This window comes from Elephantulus edwardii, unplaced genomic scaffold, assembly GCF_000299155.1.
Source record: "Elephantulus edwardii isolate Elephantulus edwardi_28Jun2011 unplaced genomic scaffold, EleEdw1.0 scaffold00083, whole genome shotgun sequence".
Classification (NCBI taxonomy): domain Eukaryota; kingdom Metazoa; phylum Chordata; class Mammalia; order Macroscelidea; family Macroscelididae; genus Elephantulus; species Elephantulus edwardii.
The window spans coordinates 740,762-762,937 of NW_006399833.1; the positions used below are offsets into that span (position 1 = coordinate 740,762).

At 37.7% G+C, this 22,176-nt stretch overlaps 1 protein-coding gene across 1 annotated transcript in view; it reads left to right on the top strand.

Annotated features, from left to right (window-relative positions):
- LOC102851004 (nik-related protein kinase-like) overlaps positions 1-22,176 on the top strand; it is a 288,384-nt gene that overhangs the window by 45,794 nt on the left and 220,414 nt on the right. Inside the window, 1 exon segment of the mRNA XM_006889937.1 lies at positions 12,219-12,229. Coding sequence (XP_006889999.1) covers positions 12,219-12,229 — 11 coding nt within the window.

A 22,176-nucleotide genomic window follows, 5' to 3' on the forward strand; every position in this document is an offset into this window, starting at 1 on the left:
TGTGACTGGGATATTTCACTCAGCATAATGTTCTCCAGAGTCAACCATTTTGAATAATATTGCATGAGTTCCTTGTTTTTTAATGCAGCATAACAAATGACAGTGAAAATGCCACTTGCAAAAACCTCTTGGGAACAGCCAAAACAGTAATCAGAGGTCAATTTATAGCAATAAGCAAACACATCAAGAGGCAAGAAAAATTGACCATTGACTTTCTAACTCAACATCTTCAGCAAATTGAAAAAGAACAGCAAGAAAACCCAACACCCTCTAAAAAAAGACATTTTAAAAATTAGAGCAGAAATAAATGAAATAGAAAACCGAAAAACAATTGAAACAATCAACAAAACTAGAAGTTGGTTCTTTGAAAAGGTCAATAAAATTGACAAATCATTAGCAAAACTCACAAAAGAAAAGAAAGAGAAGACACAAATAATGTGAATAAGAGATATGAAAACCTAGAGGTGATGGGCAAATACTGAGAAATGCACAACCTACCTAAACTAACAGAAACTGAAATTGAACATCTGAACAGGACCATTACAGAAGAAGATATTGAAAAGGTAATACAACAACTTCCAACCAAAAAAAGCCCTGGAACAAATGGTTTTACAAGTGAATTTTAGCAAACATTCAGAGAAGAACTGTCATCAATTCTACATATACTATTTCAAGAAATAGAGAAAGATGGAATTTTCCCAGATTCATTCTACGAAGAAAACATATCCTTGATACCAGAGCCAAGAAAGGACACCACCAAAATAGAAAACTATAGGCCAATATCTCTTATGATCATAGATGCAAAAATACTGAATAAAATACTTGCCAATAGAATTCAACTATACATCAAAGAAATAATTCACCATGACCAATTGGGATTTATAACAGGTATGGAAGGTTGGTTTCATCATGCTTGGGAGGGTGGAGGGACAGCGCAGGAGAGGAAGGCCCTCTATGAGGTGGATTGATTCAGTGACTGGGATAATTGGGATGGGAGTGTCAGAGACAGTGCGATTGGCACAGGACAGAGCAGAGTTTAGGGCTGTTGTACATAGGGTCGCTATGAGTCGCAAGCGACTCGACGGCACATAACAACAACAACAACAACAACAACAATGCAAGGTTGGTTCAACATAAAGAAAACAATCAATGTAATTCATCACATTAAGAAAACAAAGAATAAGAACCACATGATCCTATCAACTGATGCAGAAAAGGTCTTTGACAAACTTCAACACACTTTCCTCGTTAAAACACTCAACAAAATAGGATTAGAGGGGAATTTCTTCAACATAGCAAAAAGTATTTATGCAAACCCAAGAGCCAGCATTGTTCTCAACAGAAAGAGGTTAAAGGCATTCCCTTTAAGAACAGGAACTAGGCAAGGATGCCCACTCTCACCTCTCTTATTCAATATTGTATTGGAAGTCTTAGCGATAGCAATAAGACAAGAAAAAGAAATAAGAGGTGTCCAAATTGGCAAAAAGGAGGTAAAATTATCTCTCTATGCAGATGATATGATAGTATACCTAGAAAATCCTAGAGACTCAGCAAGAAAACTATTGGACATAGTTGACCAATGATGTATATATGGGTGGTTGACACCTTTTCTCGGGACAATTAAAAGACATGTAAAAAAAGTAACCCTTTCCCAAATGACATATTTTCACAGGCGTTCTCTACAAATATACCTTGATATAAAGGATTGACTGACACTCTGTTAAGCCAATGCTGAAGACAGGCTGGCCTTTCAAAATCTTACCATTTAAGTAATTTTCTACTCTGACTAGTAAAAAGGTGATGCTGTGTAGACATAAATATTACTAAAAGATAGACTCATTAGCCTTACTTATTGCTTTCTGCTGAATGAGTCATTTAAGAAGCTTGAAAGAGCATATTTTTTTCTTTGGATACTATAGTTTTCTGTAGTGTTGTTAACATGGCCCACCATAAGGATGACTTTAAGAGAGATTCATACCTTAGGATGGTGTCTAGAACATGTGGAAAAATTTTCTGACTTGGAAGATTGGCAGTTATTAGAAAGAAAAACATGTATAAATAAGAGTTTACAAATGGCCTTGCTTCTCTTAGTCTTCTACCCACGCTTACTAGTCATTGCAATTTTTTAAAGCTACAACCACCTGGCCAACTGACTGGAAGAGATCTATATTTGTTCCCATTCCAAAGAAAGGTGACCCAACAGAGTGCATAAATTATCTAACAATATGATTAATATCCATGGAAACAAGATTCTGCTAAGGATTATCCAAACATGACTGGAACAGCACATGAACAGAAAACTGCCAGAAGTCCAGGCTGGGTTTAGAAGGGGTCATGGTACTAGGGATATTGTAGCTAATGTTACATGGGTCTTGGCTGAAAGCAGGGAGTACCAGAGGAATGTTTATCTGTGTTTCATTGACTTTGCAAAGGCTGTGTGGATCACAGGTAACTGTGGTGGACTCTGAGAAGAATGGGAATCCCAGAACACTTGATTGCGCTTATGTGAAACCTATACTTGGACCAAGAGGCAGTCATCAGAACAGAGCAAGGAAGCACTGCGTGGTTCAAAATTTGGAAGGGTGTGTGCCAGGGATGGGTCCTATCTCCATACCTTTACAATCTATATGCAGAACAGATTATCTAGGAGACTAGGCTCTATAAGGAGAAATGCTGCATCAGGATTGGAGGAAGACTCATGAACATTCTGCATTAGGCAGATGACACAACCCTACTTGCTGAAAGGGAGGAAGATCCAAAGTGCTTTTTGCAGAAGGTCAAGGACTGCAGCATTCAATACGGATTGAAGCTCAATATCAAGAAAACAAAGATTCTCACGAATCGGCCAGTTGACAGCATCATGATAGATGGTGAAGAGATTGAGTTTGTGAACAGCTTTAATTTGCTTGGCTCCACAATCAACACTTTTGGTATCAGCAGCCAGGAAATTAAAAGACAAATTGTATAGGGAATGTCTGCTGTTAGAGACCTCTCCAAAGTACTGAAGAGCAATGATATCAGCCTGGAGACTAAGACCTGCCTAATCCAGGCCATAGTCTTTGCAATTTCTTGCTATGCATCAGAAAACTGGACAATGACTAAGGATGGTAGAAGGAGAATTGATGCCTTTGAGCTGTGGTGCTAGAGACGAGTATTGAATATACCATGGACTGCTAGGAGAATAAACCGATTTATCCTAGAGAGGGTTCTACCAGGTTGCTCCTTGGAGGCAAGGAGTGTGAAGCTTTGTCTAACATACTTTAGACACGTTGCAAGGCAGGACCAGTCCTTTCAGAGGGACATCATGCTTGGAATGTGGAGGGACAGCACAGGAGAGGAAGACCATCGATGAGATGGATTGATTCAGTGTCTGGGGTAATGAGGGTAGGTGTGTCAGAGATAGTGAGATTGGCACAGAGATTGGACAGAGTTTAGAGCTGTTGTACATAGGGTCACTATGAGTCACAGGTGACTCCACGGTACATAACAACAATAACGTTAAATTTTAGTAAGTTTTTAAAATGAAAAGAACAAAATAGTTAATGCTTAATAGTTTTATTAGTTGGGATTTTGCAAGTCTTACACTGTTACATATATAAGTATGAAGGGATGATCAGCCATAGACTGGGAGAGGTTCCCAGGCTATAACAATCTGAGTTTCCACATTGGGCGAAAAGGAAGCAAGACAAGATGTGTTGGTCACCTTGCCTCCCCCTCCAACCACACTTGTGGCAGGAGTAACAGAGATGAATGAGAGCAAATGAACCATGTTGGTTGGAAAGCTATCATTATCAGGTTCTAGCTCTTTGCTTAGCATAGATATTGTTTCATGGAATTGTTTTCTTTTCAGATGAATTAGACTCACCTGAACTGCAGAATCTTCCAGTCTTGTGTGGGAATACTTTACCTCCTTTTTTAGAAAAATGAAAGTGGCGGGGGGAGGGGGTGAAGTGCAAATTACTATAACGTAATTATAAAACCAAGTGGTGATTTTTTTTTTTCGGGTGAAGAGTCTGTTTTCATCTCAATCAGTGCAAGTTGGATCTTGGCTTGACTGATTTCTTCACCATTACTACCATCCTTCTACCCTTCCTCCCTTCAAAAATATACAGACAGACACAATTTACTTGTCATGTGATGGGATTTATCAAAATGTTTGTTGGCAAATAGTATCCATAGCCTTACTAAAATGGAAAATCTATGTCTTTTAATGCCTTCAAAAGCTTTTTCGAAGGGACTTCTCTTAGAGTTTGAATGCCTGTACTCCAGAGAGGGTGACTATAAGAATTTAACACAGTCACCCTAGTTCTCTGAGATCTTTCAAATGAGATATGCTGATTATGTGTCCAGAATTTCCAGAAAAACCATTCCCATTAGTCCATCTGTCTTTTTCAATTTTAGGCTTGGAGTATAAGTGAGTTAGGTGGCATTAGATTTTACAGAATTTATTAATATGTGGCTATTTTGTTTAAACAAGATAATACACTAATGTAAATAAATATCTAAACAAGTCTTCCCATGATTACATAAAGGCTGACTTTTTTTTAACTAATAATTTATCTTCATTTATTTATAGGGAATTTCACATTTTTGGAATTTATAAACACATCCATACTATATAAGCCAAAATCTTACATCACATTTTTCAAGTTGATTCTGTAATTAATAAGTCAATCTTTAACAATATCTAAAGAACAAATAAGACTGATTTAATATCTAATATTATAAAAATCTTGTACCATCCACTCTATATTGTATATTAAGGAAAAAAATTGAATCTCCTTATTAATTCTGCCACATTTTTTTTATTTAATTTAGTTTGTTTATTTTTCATTTCAATGAACATCTACAGAGATTTTGGGATTCCATTCATTCACTGTTGCACCCTTCTCCCCGCACAAACCCACCCCCCCCATCTGCTCCTCTCCTTGAAAAGCAAAAGAAAAACTCCCTCATTGGTACACAATCCCCCCCGCACCTCCCCAAACCCCGCCCCTTACCCCCAAATATAATCCACTCTGCAACCCTCATTGCATACTCCTACGATAAAAATAATGCCCTAAAATATAATACTTTTAGACTATTCTCTCCCCCATAGACTTCAATGCTGTAAACATATTTCATCCAGTTTTTCTCAGTCTTACCCCCACCCTCATTCTACAACGGTGGCACCATACAGCATTTGTCCCATAAAGGCTGACTTTTAAAACTTTCTTCACTCATCCAAACAGGAGTATTTTTTTATGAAATAAAATTTTATTTTAATTGTTATTTTAATGAATATTCACAAAGAAGTTAGATTTTCATTCATTCATTGTTGCAACATTTTACCTCCCCCTTACCCTCTCTTTCCCCTCCCCATTCACTTATAAAAAAATATCCATTCATTGTTAATACCACCCCCCATCTTCTTTGCAGTGATGTGTCTTTTATTCTGGGCTATTGTTCCCTAAGGGCCTGATTCTTTACAGCAGCTGGCGTTAAGATGCTTTAATTTACTTTTAAAGTGAACATTTTTCTAGGATTGTTGGTGCTGCAAATTATCTTGCCATTTGCTCTATTTTATATATTATTATGTACTTGGTAGAGAATTACAATTCAGCTTTAATGAATTAAGGTAATGGGAGATTTAGTGCCTGAGGATGTGCCTCTGTTCTTAGGGAAGCAATAGCCACTTGAGTCTTTAAGGAGACAATTTGCCCTCCATTTGCATTAAAACATGCAGAATAACATGTAGACCAAACAGCTTCTCATGGCCCCAATAAAAATTTTCATTCTAATAAAATGAGGGGAGCAAAAACTAGATAATACATATTATTTCTTTAATGTCCCTTGCAATAACATTTTGCTGAATCAAATTTGTTGGTTAATTCCGTATTTTGTGTTTTTTCTTTTTCAAGCCCCATATTCCAAGAACTACATGATCATTAATAGGGGAAAAAATAGAAAATAAAGAGAGGTAAGAGAGGCTCCAGAACTAGAGTCACCAGATTTAATAAATAAAAACATAGAATTTCCAGTTTAAATTATAATTTTAGATAGGGTGAATTTATACCTTTTAGTGCTGCTGTTGTAGATTGCCTTTGAGTTGAGCATGACTCATAGCGACTCCATGAACAAAAGGCCCAAAGCCCCTCAACAATTACTGACATTTATCAAATGTCATAGAGTTTCCAGAGGCATGTTATTTAGGAAGTGGATGCCACTCCTGCTTCCAAACCTGTCATAGTATGTTATTGTTATTATGTGCCATTGAGTCACCTGTGATGTATAGCGACCCTATGTACAGCAGCTCTGAACCCTTCCCTGTCCTGAGCCAGTTTCACTAACTCTGGCACACCAACCCCATCTCCTCAGTTACTCTATCAATCTATCTCATTCACTGTCTTCCTCTCCTGTGCTGTCTACTCTTCTGAGCATAATGTCCTTCTCCAAGGACCAATCTCTTCTGGCCGTGTGCCCATAGGAAGTGAGGCTGAGCTTCAAAATCCTAGCCTCCAGGAGAGACTTGGTTTCACTTTCTCCAAGATAGCCCCATTTATTTTCTTGCAGTCTATGGTATGTTCAAGAGTCTTCTCCAGCACCACAACTTGAAGGAATCGATTCTTCTTCTGTCATCCTTAGTCATTGTCCAACTCTCTGAAACATAACAAGTAATTGAGAAGACCATGGCCTAGATTAGGTGCACCTTTGTATTTACACTGACATCCTCCTAAGCAAAAGATGGACAATACCGTGAGAAACCAGTAGCAGTGTGTAGTGCAAGGCATCACAGAAGTGATGATCTTTTAGTATAAGTATGTACTAATGACTTTACCTGGGTCAAATTTGCCACCTATTTACCTTGTGCAATTGTTAAGCCCTAGGCTAGTACAAGAAAGTTCGGCAGTTGAAACTCACCTAACAGTTCCATGAGAAAAAAGACCTGGTAAACTTCTCCCATAAAGACTGTTGTTGTTTACTATGTAGTCAATGTTAACTCACAGAAACCATACCGCATAGGGTTGCTAAGGCTGTAAGACTTTAGGGAAGCAAACTGTCATGTGTTTTTCTTACTAAGTGGCTAATGATTTATAACACTGACTTTTTAGTTAGCAGCTGAGCATTTAACCATTGTGCCACCAAAGCTCTTCATATGATGAGAATTATAGCCTAAGAAATCCAATGGGGAAGCTCTACTCTGTCCTATATTGTCAATGGATCTCTAATGGCCTAGTGGTAAGAAGTTGCACTGGCAACCAAAGTACATGGTTGAAATCCACCAGCTGCTCTGCAGGAGAAAGATGGGCAGTCTCCTCCAGTGCAACTATCTGCCTCTGAAGATTTGCTGGAGGGTCAGGTATGGGTCAGTTCCAATGTGATGGTACACAACAACAACATACCAATATAAGTCATAATTGGCTCTATGGCACACAAGAACAACAGCAGCCTTGTGTTAACAAATCAGGAGATTGTAATAGGACAGAGAATACCAGTTTAGAATCTCTAAGATGTCCTAAGTAACTAACATGGCTAACATCGTTGGTTGTTAATGAGGTTAAAGATTTGAGGCTACCCAGAAGTGCCTTTAAAGAAAGCTCTAGTGATATGCTGAAAAAACGTCATCCACTGAAATCTATATAGAGCATAGAAGTGTCTTTAAAGAAAGTTCTGGTGATATACTGAAAAAAGGTCATCCACTGAAATCTATATAGAGCATAGTTAAACACAAACACAAAGTCTCCATGAGGTGGAATCAACTTAACACATTTTTTAAGAACCTGCCAAAAGGTGGATATCAGGATAGTCTTTTCATTTCAAAACAGTTGCTACTTCCCAAGCTTCTTCTGGAAAAATGGGGTGAGGGGAGTTGTGCTGCTTTCAAACAGCTACTTTGCTAACAGCTGAGGTGGGACACTGAGTTCAGGTAAATAATTCTGTCCTCAAACTGAGGGACTGGGAAGAGATAGAGCAAAGAGAGCTTGACATGCTCGTTATTGTTGTTGGCTTGCCATCGAGCCAGAATCAACTTATAGCTGAGCCTCCAGTGAGTTTTCAAAGGCAGTAAATTGCAAGGAGGAGATTGCCCATCCTTCTCCTGTGGAACAGTTGGTGGATTCAAACCATGTGACATGCTTAGGAAACTATTTTTTCTGTTTGGTACAAGGAATTTTGGCTAGTCCAACCCCCTTTTGAGGTTACAGTCATTATTAATAATAATGTTGTTTTACTTATTTTTCTATGAAAGAAATATCTTATGTTCCACTCTTTCACAGGCCAGACTATCATTCACTTCAGTGTACATATTAATCACAGAAAGACCACTTTTTTTAAATTGCATGTAGTCCATTTCCTTTATGAGTTAAATCAATCATTTGTATCCATGAGACTGAGTCTTGCCCAAAGGAAATACACTTGGGCCATGGCTAAGTCTGTACTGGAGAACTCAGCCAGCCTACTAGCAGAACTTTTAAAATCCATCCTTCATATCACCTGTTACTCAGTCAGCCTCTAAGGGCCTTTTTGAAGAAGACATAGAAAATTAGATAATTACCTTTTTAGTCAATCTTTATGGAGAATATTGGAAGCTACATCAGAAATTAATTAGCTGTTCATAAAGTGCTTGTTCTGAACAGTAAATATTTAAGAAAGATACAATTAAAACTTTTCACTGAGAGCAAGTAATTTTTAAGGAATAAATTTCATGTAAATCCTTCAGTAGCAAAGTACCTCATGTACAATATAGGCCTGGGAACCAACCAGAACAGAAATAAATGAGACATGTAGTTGATATTGTGCTATGAAATTTCTAGAGGGAAATCTCATCTCTAAAGACCAAAACCATAGACTGGAGATACACTGACAATCTTCCTATTTATTCAAAAAACAATATCATAGCTGGAGTGGACTATGAGTTTGTGTTGATGGGAGAGGGACAACTTAGAAAAAGAGGGTGAGAATAATTGTACAATTCCAAGAATGTAACCAACGTCACTGAATTAATTGTGCTTGAAGAAACTGTTGAATTGGAACATGTTTTGTTGTGTATTTTCTCAACAACAAGCAACAGCAGAGTAAAAAAAAAAAAAAAAAGGAAAAAAAAAAGAGAAACTAATCCTAATTGTCCTGGCCAAGAAGGGATTAGTTTTGATTCATGTGATACCTTCTAACTCACTCTTTTTCTCTCTCATTCATTTTGAGTGGGAACCAACTAGTAGCTGGCCCTCCAGTGGGTTTTTAGAGGTTGTAAGTCACACTGGAGAAGGTTGCCTATCTTTCTCAAAACTGCTGGTGGATTTGGACAGCTTGTCTTTCAGTTTGCAGTGCAATTCCGTATCCCCAGGCCACCAGATCTCCTTACATTCTAACTTGGCAGCTAAAAATTCAAGTAGGGATATAGTTTGGAGTACAGAGTTTCATCCTTGCAAGTTAGTTGCCATGCCATTGTAAGAACATGTGCTCTGATAACACTCATACCTGAGTTTAGCCCTTGGCTCCATGAAGAGATGGGCCATATAGCCATAAAACTAATAGTGGGTCAGTTTCAGATAAAACTAGCAGAGATCCTAGTACTTGCTAACTCACTCCCACTTATTCACAGATATTAACTATTTCCAGGTAGTTATTTCCGAAGTGTCCTCTTTTCTAGGAAGCTAAAGGTGAAATATTTCATTTCCCCCTTTCATACCAGATTATGAATAATTAAAATTGTGAAAATTCAATTTTATAATAACTATTGTCTTTCAAAATCAGAAATAAAAATTCAGATTTACCCTCAGGATCTTATGAGTGATGACCACAACCTCATTGCTAAGGAGGCTCATTGATGGTCATGAAAATGCAGGGAGAAAAATATTACTACAGATCCAGAAAAATTAATCCTCCATCTTCACCTCACATAAGTTCCACTTCATATCTTTTTCCCATGACAAGTGCTTTTATTTCTACTTTACATCTCCCTTCCTTAATTTTTTCTTTAGATACTAACAGTTTTCAATGTAGTTAACAACTGACTACAATGAGCATTATTTTTTTAACAGGCTTTGGAGATATGTAAAAAATATATTTGCTAACTTCGCACCATGTTTATCACTATGTGCTTTATTTTATTAGATAAAATTTTGAGCATTTTATCCCAGATATACTAGATGGTGTGGAACATTTGAAAGCACTGAATGAGGCCTAGGTCTACATTGCCTTACAATGTCTCTATGCATTATTCCATAGGTAGTTCTGTAGTAGGTAAAATGGGTGTTGATTTTAGATATGCAGGTGCAGGAGGAATGGAGGAGTGAATGAATGATAAGAGAAATTAGACCATGGATTGCAATTTTGCATAGTTTACATAGCAATCTTAAATTTTATATGAAATGAGAAACTAGTTTTAAACAGCATTGTTAGCAGAGACGCTAGGAACCCTAGACTTGCCTCCTTTTGATGGACAAAAATGCTCTAATTTCTCTATGTCAGTGGTTCTTAAGTAGGGGTTCATATAAAAAAAATCTTCTGAAGTAATAATTTGGAAATACAAATGCTTAAGATCTACTCTAATCAATCCTGATTTGTAAACACTTAGCTAAAATTTACGATTCTAGATGTAAGTTAAAAACCTCAGACAGGTTTACTATCCCTCCTATTAGAAATTTTAAAAAGCTTAACACACGTGTTGGGAAAGGCAGAGATTTAACTCAATCTGGTCTGATTTTCAGGAAAGATATTTCAGCCTCAAAAAAAAAAAAAAAAAAACACCACAACAAAATGTTCAGACCTGCCTGCCACATTCCTTGAAAATCTTATTATTAAAGAAGTTATTCCTTTGGATTTCTAAGTCATTTCCTACCCGAAACCACTTGTTCACATGCATATAATGCATTTAGTAATGTATTAAACCACTAATTAACAGTTTAGTCTAGAGGAGATTAGTTCTCACCTTAATCTCAAGGGAAATGAGGCACAAGACAGGTAAATTATTTCTGGTAGTTCTGAGAAGCAAGAAAGGGAGAGATTTGTAACATGGGGAGTTGTTCCCAGGGAAATATGAGCGTCTAAAGGGTGATGTGGGAGGGGTTAAGTGGCAGCAAGGCACTACAGTTTTAGAGAGGTTGTCCAATTACCCTTGATGGAAAGAGCCTGTTCTCTCACTTTTACAAGCTTCAAGTCTCTTTTGCTTAGACTGACCCTCCCCTGACCCTGGCTCATTTAAATGCAAAACCACAAAAGGAGAAAGCTGGAGAAACCTAATCCTACCATTTAGGTTCCACAGTATTAAATAGTTGATTGATTTGACCTATTTAGTGAAGAGAAAACATACATTCAAAGCAACTGTTTGACTTTGCCAATTAAAGGAAAACAGTTGAACCAAGTTAGACTGATAAAGAAACAACTTCTCAATCTCTTTACAAATGCTATTTTTTGTTTGCTCACTTGAACCTTAGTCTGAGTTGTGAGGCCTTTTCACTCCTCTAAAGGAGTTCCTAAAGAACTCTGGTGACCTGGTGATAAGGAGCTGTGCTGCTAAAGCGAAAACATGAGGATCAAATCCACACTTTTCTGAGGGAGAAAGATGGACAATCTCCTCCCATGTGATTTATAGTCTCTGAAAACCTTCTGCAAGGTCACTATGAGTCAGTTCTGGCTGAAAGGTACATAACCATAACAGAGGAGTCTCTAGGTGGTGCAAATACTTAAATATGTGACTACTAGACCAAAGGTTGACAGTTCATACTCACCCAGAGATTTCTCAGAAAACAGGTTTGACAGTTTATTCCAATAGGTCGCAGGATTGAAAACTCTGTGGAGTGCTTGCTTCAGCCTCACATATACTAAAATTGGACTGATACAAAGATCAGCATAGCCCCTGCAGAAGGATGGCATGCAACTTCGTAAAGCGTTCCATATTTTTTTAACTCTAGAAAACCCCACATCCTTTAAGAAGTTCCTATAGGAAACCCACTCAAAGCAAGTCTCCAGCCAAAATCCCCGACCTGGTCTGTCTGACTTCTGTCCTTGTGACGTCTTTTTCCCTTAGTTGGTCTGTCCTCTCCTTGATTTCTGTAAAAGTCGGTATCTGAAGCTGGTTTATTTATTTTTTTAAATTTGTTTATTTATTTTTATTTGTTTTTTAAAATTAACTCTCTGCCTGAAACTTTATGATGAATATATTAAATGAATATATTTGGAGTTAGTTTTTTTTTTAAAAAAAATAAACTCTATGGAGCTGTTCTGCTCTGTACACACAGGGTCACCATGAGTAGCAATCAGCTTCATGATAGCTAACGACTAACTTTTCAGTAACAGGGAATTAAACTTTGAGTGAAAGTTAAAAAAAAATACTGCTCTTGAATATATTGAAAAGGTTAAAAAGGTAGCAAGTATAGGAACCTACACTGGGAGAATGTAGAGGAAATGAAGGAAATGGTGCAGATATAGCTGGTTTACATTAACTAAAAAATAGTGAATTGGTTGAAGTTCCAATAATGACTCTTTAAAAATGTATTTTGGCAGCTCTGGTGGTCTAGTGGCATGAAGTTGTGCTGCAATCCTGCAGGCATGTGGTTTGTATCCACCAGATGCTCTGCTGGAGAAGGAGGGGCAATCTCCTCCTGTGCCAGTTGGATCCAGCTTGACAGTACACAAAAAGAAAAAAGAGTGATTTTGATTCAACTGTTCTTGGATCATTCAATTGCTTATTAGTCAGATGACTTGTGCAACCCCTATGATTAACACTTCCCCCCTGCCCATTTTTACCCCTCTGCTTTGCCCTACACACACCCCCCCCCCTTGGATCCTCATACTCATTCTACAAAATAAAAATCAATTCTAAACAGCAGGTTTTAAACTAAGCCAAATGCATTTCTTACTCTTGCCCTCATTATCTCCCCTTTCTCCAAGTTAGCATTCCCTAAAGTAGCATCAGTGCTATCATTTTGTTTTGTTTTATTTCTGCTGTCAAGGACCTCTTTTATTTAGGACTTTTTAAAAATTGTGATTTAAAGAAAATTATACTGATTTATTTACAGTTTGAATAAATTGTTTTCCAAAAATGATCCTTCCCATTTCCTTCACCCCTCATTAAATTGTGCAACCCTATGATTAACACCACCTCTACACATCCTCACCCCTCTGCTTCACCTTACTCCCTCACCTTGAAGCCTCATACTCATTCTACAATAATGGTTTTATACAGTATCTCTTCTTGTGGGACTGAGTTCACTCAGCATAATGCTCTCTAGTCCCTCCCAAGTTAGGTAGTAATTTACAAAATTATTGCTTCAGCGTGCTGCATACTATTCCATTGTGTGAGTCTACTAAAACTTCTCAATCCATTCATTTGTGGTTGGACATCTGGGTTGTTTACACGTTCTTGTGATGGTGAATAATGCTGCTATGAACATTGGTGTACACATTTTCACTCAAACTTCAGTTCTCATTTTCTTGGAATCTATTCCAAGCAATGGAATAGCTGGGTCACATGGAATTTCTTTGTTCAGCTTTTTGAGGAAGCACCAAACTGCCTTCCGGAGTGGTTGTACCATTTTACAATCCCACCAACAATGTTCCTATCTCGTAACATCCTCTCCAACATTTATTACTTACTGTTCTGTTAAACTTTTCCATTGCTTCGGGAGGGAGTAAATTTTACCCTCCTTTGGTTAATTTCTAGTTTTCTGGCATTGTGATCTGAGAAGATATTTTATTTCAAGGTTTTTTAATTTGTTGAGGCTTGCTGTGTGTCCTAATATGATATGCGATCAATTCCAGAGATCATACCATTGTGCACTTGAGAAGAAAATGAATTGAGTTTTAGTTGGGTGCAGTTCACAATACATCCACAAGGTCAAGTTGGCTGATTGTGTAGTTCAAGTCTTCTGCATCTTTGTTTAGTTTCTTTTGGGTTAACCTATCGTTTGGTAATAGTGGTGTGTATAAATCTCCTACCACTATTGTGGTGTTGTACATTTCTTTCTTCAATTCTGTTAAACGTTGTTTTGTGTATTTTGCCAGTCTATCATTTGGTGCATAAATGTTGACCAAGGTTATGTCTTCTCAATCTGTTGTGCCGTTAATCAGTATGTAACGTCCTTCCTTATCTTTTATGGTGATTTTCATTCTGATATGTATATAAATATAATTACTCCTGATATTTTGAAGTTGCTATTTGCTCGATGTATTTTTTTGTAGGCTTTGATTTTGAGTCTGTCTTTTTCTTCTTTTTTAGATGTCATCCCACAGGATTCTAATGTTTTCTTCATTTTCTTTATGTCTCATCTCTGATTTTTCTTCTAGTGTATTTTCAGTGAGGCTCTTGTCTTCCAACTCACTGAATATCTGTTCAATCTCTTCAGTTCTACTTTTTTCATCTGCCATTTCGGTCTTAATATTTTGAATTGCATTTTCATGTAGTTACTTTTTTTGTTATTTCTAGAACTGTGTTAGCTATACCTTCTCTGTCTTGTGATGATTTTTTTAAATTCTTGTACCTCTTTATCTATAGTATTCTTTCTGTCATCTTTTGTATTTTCTTTCATAGCTGTTCAGTTGCTCCTCAACAATATATTTCTTATTCTTTTCTGTTTTCTTGAATATATTTCTTCTGGACTGTTGTCTCTGCTGTTTTTGTTGTTTTTTTTTTTTTAAATTGCTTCTTTCATCTTTTGCATCTTCTTCTGTAGTTGTTCAAATAACTCCACATCAACATATTTTTTCTGCTTCTATCTGAGGTATTCATTTGGTCTGTTTGTTGGTGTTTTTGTTTTTTATTTTTTTTTTTAGGAAAATGTTTTTTGGTGTGTTTTTTTTTCATGATAACTGAGGCACATTGCTGCTTTCTTGATATTATGTGAGTCTTTTCTTAGCAGATGTTAGGTTGTTGTAACTGTTTAGTGACCAAGAGTATGGCAATGTTCTGTGAAGGACCGTATATTTGCACTTTCTTCTTGGCCTGAGGCCCACAGTGAATAGCCATGATCCCTCCCAAAGTACCTGAATGGAAAACCAACAAGCCTTGGTTTTCCCTTCCAGAACTGGCTACTCTGCCTCACTCGAGATGCTTCAGCTTTCCTGCTCCCTTCCGTTTGAGGTTAAGGGGCTCCACGCAGTCTAGCAAAACAGAAGTGTTCCTCCAAAAGTACCTAGTTAATTGACTGAACAGATCCATGACTGCTGAGGACATGTGGTGGCTGCTGCTGACCCATGCCAGCATCAGTGTTTTAAATTAAGGAAGCCAGAGGTTATCCCAGTTGAAGTGGCATGGGTGTGGATCATTTTCTTAAGACAAACCCAGAAGCCAGGACTAATGTCTTGACAGACAATATAGTAGAATTAAAATGTATCTACTATAGATTCACTGGAAATCTGTTCAAGTTTACCCAAACTCCCGAGGCTTGGTGGGAAAGGAAGGTAGGAACAGTACTTTAAAAAAAAAAAAACAACCAAAAATAAAAACAACAAATTTTAGTATCCTACTACTTTGCTGAATTCGTTGACTATGTCCAGTAATTTTATCACTGAATTTTTAGGGTTTTCTAAGTCAGGAAATCAAAAGACAAATTACATTAGGCAAATCTGCTGTCAGGAACATTTTCAGAGTACTGAGAAGCAAGGATGTCAGTCTAGAGACTAAGCTGTGCCTGATCCAGGCCATGGTCTTCACAATTACTTGCTATGCATCAGAGAGCAGGACATTGAGTAAGGACAACAGAAGAAGAATGGAATGTCTTTGACTTGCAGTGCTGTAGGAGTCTTGAACATACACATACCATGGACCACCAAGAAAACAAATAGGCCTGTCTTGGAGAGGGAGAATCTTGGAGAAACCAAGTTTCTCCTTGAAGGCTAGGATTTTGAGACTCTGTCTCACATACATTGGGCACATGACTAGGCGGGAATGATCCTTGGAGAAGGACATCATGTTTAGAAGGGTGATGGAACAGTACAGAAGAGGAAGACTCTGGACGAGGTGTATTGATATAGTAACTAGGGCAAGGGGGGGTAGGTGTATTGAAGTCAGTGAGACAGGCTCAGGACAGTGCAGGCTTCCAAGCTGTTGTACATAGCATCGCTATAAGTCGTAGGTGACTCAACAATACATAACTAACAACAAGAAAAGTATCAGGATACAAAATCAATTTGATTTCTTTACAGTGACAAAGATCATATAGAAATGTATAGAAATGGAGCTAAAGAAAAAAACAATCACAATAGCTAATTATAAGATCAAACACTTGGGAATAAATCTAACTAGAAACACAAACGACCTATACAAAGAAAATTACAAATTATTATCACAAGAAACAAACAGAGAAATACTATGCTCAAAAAAAAAGGAAATACTATGCTCATGGATAGGTAGACTCAATATCATGAAAATGATAATTCTGCCAAAGGCAATCTACAAATTCAATGGAATCCCAATACAGATATCAATTCCATTCCTTAACTAGATGGAAAAGGCAATTTCTAATTTTTTTTCTTGAATAGAAAGAGGCCTCGAACAAGCAAGACATTACTGAAAAAGAGAAACAAAATAGGAAGTATCAAAGTCCCTAATTTCAAATCCTACAACGTGGCCTTGGTGTTCAAAACAGCGTGGTATTAGTATAGTGACAGACATATAGGTAAATGGAATAGAATTGAGAACCCAGAAATCAGCTCATTTACCTATGGTCAACTGATCTTTGACAAGGAGATGAAATCAGTTAAGTGAGGAAATGACAGTCTCTGTAACAAATGGTGTTGGCAAAATTGGAAAGCCATCTGCAGAAAATTTAAGCAAGATCCACACTTCATACCATACTGATAAAACAACTAAAGATGACCAGGGACTTCATCAGAGAAAATCTAGGAAAAACTCTAGAAGCCCTATTCCAACAGCATGAACAGCCCTCCAAGTATAATGAAAAATCTGCAACTAGGAGAGAATAAGATATATGAATGGGACCTTCTAAGAATCAAATCCTTATTCATATTTTTGAAAAACCAACAAAACCAGGCTAAGAAGGAAACCCACAGATGGGGAAAAAGTATTTGACAATAACACACTTGATAAGGGACTTATATCTAAAATTTATAGAATACCCCAGCACCTCAACAAGAAAAAGATAAATAACCCAATCTCTAGGTAGGCACCAAATATGAATAGACATTTCACCAAAGAAGAAATTCAGATGGTAAACAAATACATGTAGAAATGTTCAAAATCTCTAGCTATCAGAGAGCTGCAAATCAATATATACAAAAACTTTGTAAGTAAAAAAAACAGTATAAAATAAAAATTTTATTTAAAAATAACAACTATGAGATATCATTTCATCCTAACAACAATAGTAAAGTTCAACAGGGCAGCAAACAATAAATGCTGGTGAAGTTGTAGAGAGATTGGAACTCTTATTCACTGCTGGTGGGAATGTAAAATGCTGCAGCCACTATGGAAGGAGGTCTGGCATTTTCTCCAAAATTTGGAAACATAAATACCATTTGATCACCAATTTCTCTACTGGCAATATACCCTAAAGAACCAGAGCCATGAGTCAAACAGATGTGTGCACACTCATGTTTATTGCTGCGTTACTCACAATATCAAAGAGGTGGAAACAGTTCATGTGCCCATCAATAAACAAATGGATAGAAAAACTATGGTACATTCATTTAATTGACTGTTACGCAGCATTGAAAAAAAATGATCTTGTAGAACACTATACAACATGGGTGAATCTTGAGGACACTATGTTGAGTGAAATATCTCAGTCACACGAGGGTAAATACAGCGAAACACTGTTACAAAATAGGAGAGACATGAGGGAGATGAGGAAAGACTGGGAAAAGAGTGGACAGAAAATGATCACTGCAATAGATCAGATAAGGGGCAGAACTGTCCGAAAGGAATATATGAGTAGGTATTTAATATATGATAACTATCTGGAACAAATGGTTCATTGTAGGGAGGATTACTAGAGAGGGGGGTAAGAAAATGAAGACATTCAGATGGCAAACAAACACATGAAGAATTATTCAAAATCTCTAGCTCTCAGAAAGATGCAAAGAAAAACAACTATGAATAACAAAGTCCTGCAGAACAATAAACAACAAATGCTGGCAAGTTTGTGGAGAGATTAGAACCCTTATTCACTGCTAGTGGGAGGGTAAAATGGTGCAACCACTGTGGAAGGCAGTATGGTGCTTTCTCAAAAAGTTGGAAATAGAAATGCCAGTATACCCAGCAATTCCACTACTGGGAATATACCTAAAGAAAATAGAACTGCCACCCAAACAGATATATGTTCACACATGTTTATTGCAGCTTTGTTCACAATAGCAAAGAGTTGGAAACAGTCCAAGTGCCCATTAACAAACGAATGGCTAGAGAAGCTGTGGTATATTCACACAGTGGAATATTATGCTGCATTGTAAAACAAGGAACTCATGAATATTATGCAAAATGGGGGATCCTGGAGGGCATAATGCTGAGTGAAATATCTCAATCACATAAGGACAAATACTGCATATTGCCACTGTTGTAAAGCGGGACTGACATCAGAGTTGGGGGGGGAATTAAGAGGGGATAAATAATGTACATTGCATTGAAACAGATAAGGGAGAGAACTGTTTAGAAGGAATATACGAATAAGTATTATTGTCATGAGAAGATTCCAGAATGAAAGCTGCATTGTGGAGTGGACTGGGGGGAGGGGATTGTATAACAATGAATTTTATTTTGATTTATTTATTTTTTTACTTTTCAAAGAGAAAAGTGAACTGGGGGGTGGGGTGGAGGACACCAGCAAGTCAGGAAATCAAAAGATGAATTGCATTGGAAAAATCTGCTGTCAGGGACCACTCCAGAGTGCTGAATAGCAGCAATTTCAGACTAGAGACTAAGGTGCGCTTAATCCAGGTCATGGTCTTCACAATTACTTGTTATGCTTCAGAGAACTGGACAATGACGAAGGATGACAGAAGAAGAATTGATGTCTTTGAGTTGTGGTGCTGGAGAAGAGTCTTGAACATAGCACGGACTTCGAAGAAAACAAAAAAGTCTGTCTTGGAGAGGGTGGAACCAAGTTTCTCCTTAGAGGCTAGAATTTTGAAGCTCCATCTCACACAATTTGGCATGTGGCCAGGAAAGTCTAATCCTTGGAGAATGACTTCATACTTGGAAGGGTGGAGGGACAGCACAGGAGAGGAAGACCTGAATGAGATGGATTGATACAGTAACTTGGGCAATGGAGGTTGGTGGGTCAGATTTAGTGTGACTGTTTTGGCGGGTTCTCAGAGGCAATTGCATAGGAGGAGATTGCCCATTTTTTTTCTCCTGCAGAGCAGATGGTGGCCTCAAGCCACGTTTCTTTGGGATTGCAGCACAGCTTCTTGCCATTAGGCCACCAGAGTAAAGGAATAATTAAACATTTTAGTCACCTATGAAGCCTTGTATATGTTGTTGTTGATTGCTTTCGAGCTGAGCACGACTCATAGTGACCCTATGAACAAAAGACCTGAAGCCTTTCTACAACAATCCTCATTTATCAAAGTTCATAGAGTTTCTAGACGCATGTTGTTTAAGAATTGGATGCCATTCCTGCTTCCAAGCATCATATATAGGTTTTATAAAACCTTAGCCCATCAATTCACATCACAAATAGTGGTTGCATTTCATGAAAAGTAACAAAGAAAATTAGCATGAAGAGATTCAGGATGATTTTAAGGATGACATTTATTTGATTGAGGTGTTTGAATTGTACACAAAATGAGTTAATGAATGATACATAGTAAAAAATAAACATTAATAAGGCAGTTATATTATTGACTACTGTTACCATCAGAAAATCACATTGACTATATAGCTCATAGCAACCCTATGAATAACAGATCCAAACTATACCTTATGCTGCACCATCCTCATAATCTTCACGATGCTCAAGCCCATTGGTATAGTCACTGTATCCACCCATCTTTGAGGATCTTCCTCTCTTTCATTGACTCTCTACTTTTCCAAGCATGATGTCATTTTCCAAGTACTGGCGCCTCCTGACAATGTATGCAAAATAGGTGAGACAAAAACTCCCTACCTTTGCCTCTATGGAACACCCTGGTTGCACTTTTTCCAAGATAGAGTTGTTTATTCTTTTGGCAGTCCATGAGATATATAACACTTTTTGTCAACACCACAATCAGAATAAAGTCATCAGTTTTTGTTCAGTGTCCTGTATTTATTGTCCAATTATTACATACACATTAAGCATTTGAAAACACTGTGGCTTGGATCAGGCACAACCTAAGTTTAGAGGTTTGATTCCATCAAGAGGCTCATCTGAAGAAAGGCCTGGTAACCAACTTCTGAAAAATCAAGCACTGGACATAGTTGTGCTCTGACACACATAGGGGCACCATGAGTTGGAGTCAACTCTACAGAGACTTGTTTATTTTAAGAGAATCTCTCCTTATAGTTTGAGCTGAAGTTTCTGAATCTTTTCAAAGTAAAGGAGTAAAGTAACAGTTGAGAAACTCTGAGACCATCAAACACACCAAGTAGAGGACAAAACCAGATAAAATAACTGTTTCAGCTATTGGCAACGATCCATAAAGTGTTCAAAATTAAATTAATAGATACATGTTAAGTGAAGCACACATACTCATATTCACCCATATTAACACCTGAATAATCATACCGATTTAATTTGGTGGTTTAACTTGTCAGGGTAGCAAAACTGGTTTTCTGTAAGATAAGACTTAAGTCAGGTCAGAGTTCATTTCAGGGCGGGGCATAGGATGGCAAGTAAAACTAGATAATTTAGAGTCTGAATTTTGCTGAGAAACTTTACAAGTAAAACGGAAAGAGTGAGAATAATTTCTCTGACCCCACAAATTTCTCTCTCTATCGCTCCACTCTGTAACACAGAGTGTGCTGCAATGATTGTTTTGTTGTTGTGTGTCTTGGAGTCAGAACTGAGTCATAGCTGACCCTTCAGCACAGGTTTTCAGAGGCAATGACTTACATGGGATTGGATTGCCCATCTTTATCTGGAGAAGTTGGTGGCTTTTGATCATGCATCTTTAGGTTGGTAGCATCCACCACCAGCTGCTAATCAAAACGTAAACTCCCCAGATGCTATGCAGGAGTAAAGACATGGAATTTGCTCCAGAAATAATCACAGCCTAGGACTCTATGGGACTGTTCTTTGTCCCATACTCTGTGTCACTCCGAGTTGAACACATGACCAATTTAACAACATTGTTTCACATCCCTTTCTTCTCCTTTTCAGTGCTCTTTTCTCTTCTCCTTCCTTCCCTCATTTCTGTTCTTACATCTTTCTTTCTCTCCTCCTCTCTCTCTTTGTCCTTCTCTCTTTATGGCTAAGCATCAGGATAAGCACAGAACTCTTCAAGCTCACTTAGAGCTCCTCTTTGAGCCTGAAATGGGGACTCTTACCCCAATTCTAGTTGCCTTTATTTAAAACTGTGTATCTCCCTTACATTTAAAACTTTTTTTACAGGGGTTCCACTGCAGCAAGACAATTATAAAACAATCACACTATTCCTCTACACCCACACACGGCAAGGTGGCTTGCAGATAGAGAGAGAAAAAGATAAAGAAGCATAGCAGTGAATTTCTTGTTAAAAACTGTAATTGCTTTGGAGTCAGAACCAACTCATAGCTGACCACCATTAGGTTTCCTTTGAAGCTGTAAATCACACGGGAGGAGATTTTTCCTCTTTATCTTTTGGAGGCCCTAGTGGATGTGAGTATTTGGGTTAGCAGTGAAACCCAACTTACCAGGCAAACAGATTTCCTTGTATTCTTTGTTGCTGCTGTTGATGTTTGGTGCTGTAAACCTATGAAAAACAAGCTTGAATCCTATCCTATTCTGTGCCATCCTTATCATCTCTGATACACTTGAACTCATTGCTGTAGTCACCCTGTCTATCCACTTCATTGGGAGGGTTTGCCTCTCTCTCTCTCTCGTTGACCCTCCACCTTTTCAAGCCTGATATTCCTTTTCAAGTAATAGCCTCTCCTAGCAACGTGTCCAAAGTATAAAGCTTCGCCATCGTTGCCTCCAAGGAGGATCCTTGCCTCTGGCTGCACCTTTCTAAAACATATCTGTTGTTCCATTAACAATCCATGCAGTCTTCTCCAACACCATAACTCAAAGGCATCAGTTCCTCTTTTGTCATCCTTATTCACTGTCCAGATCCCAGATG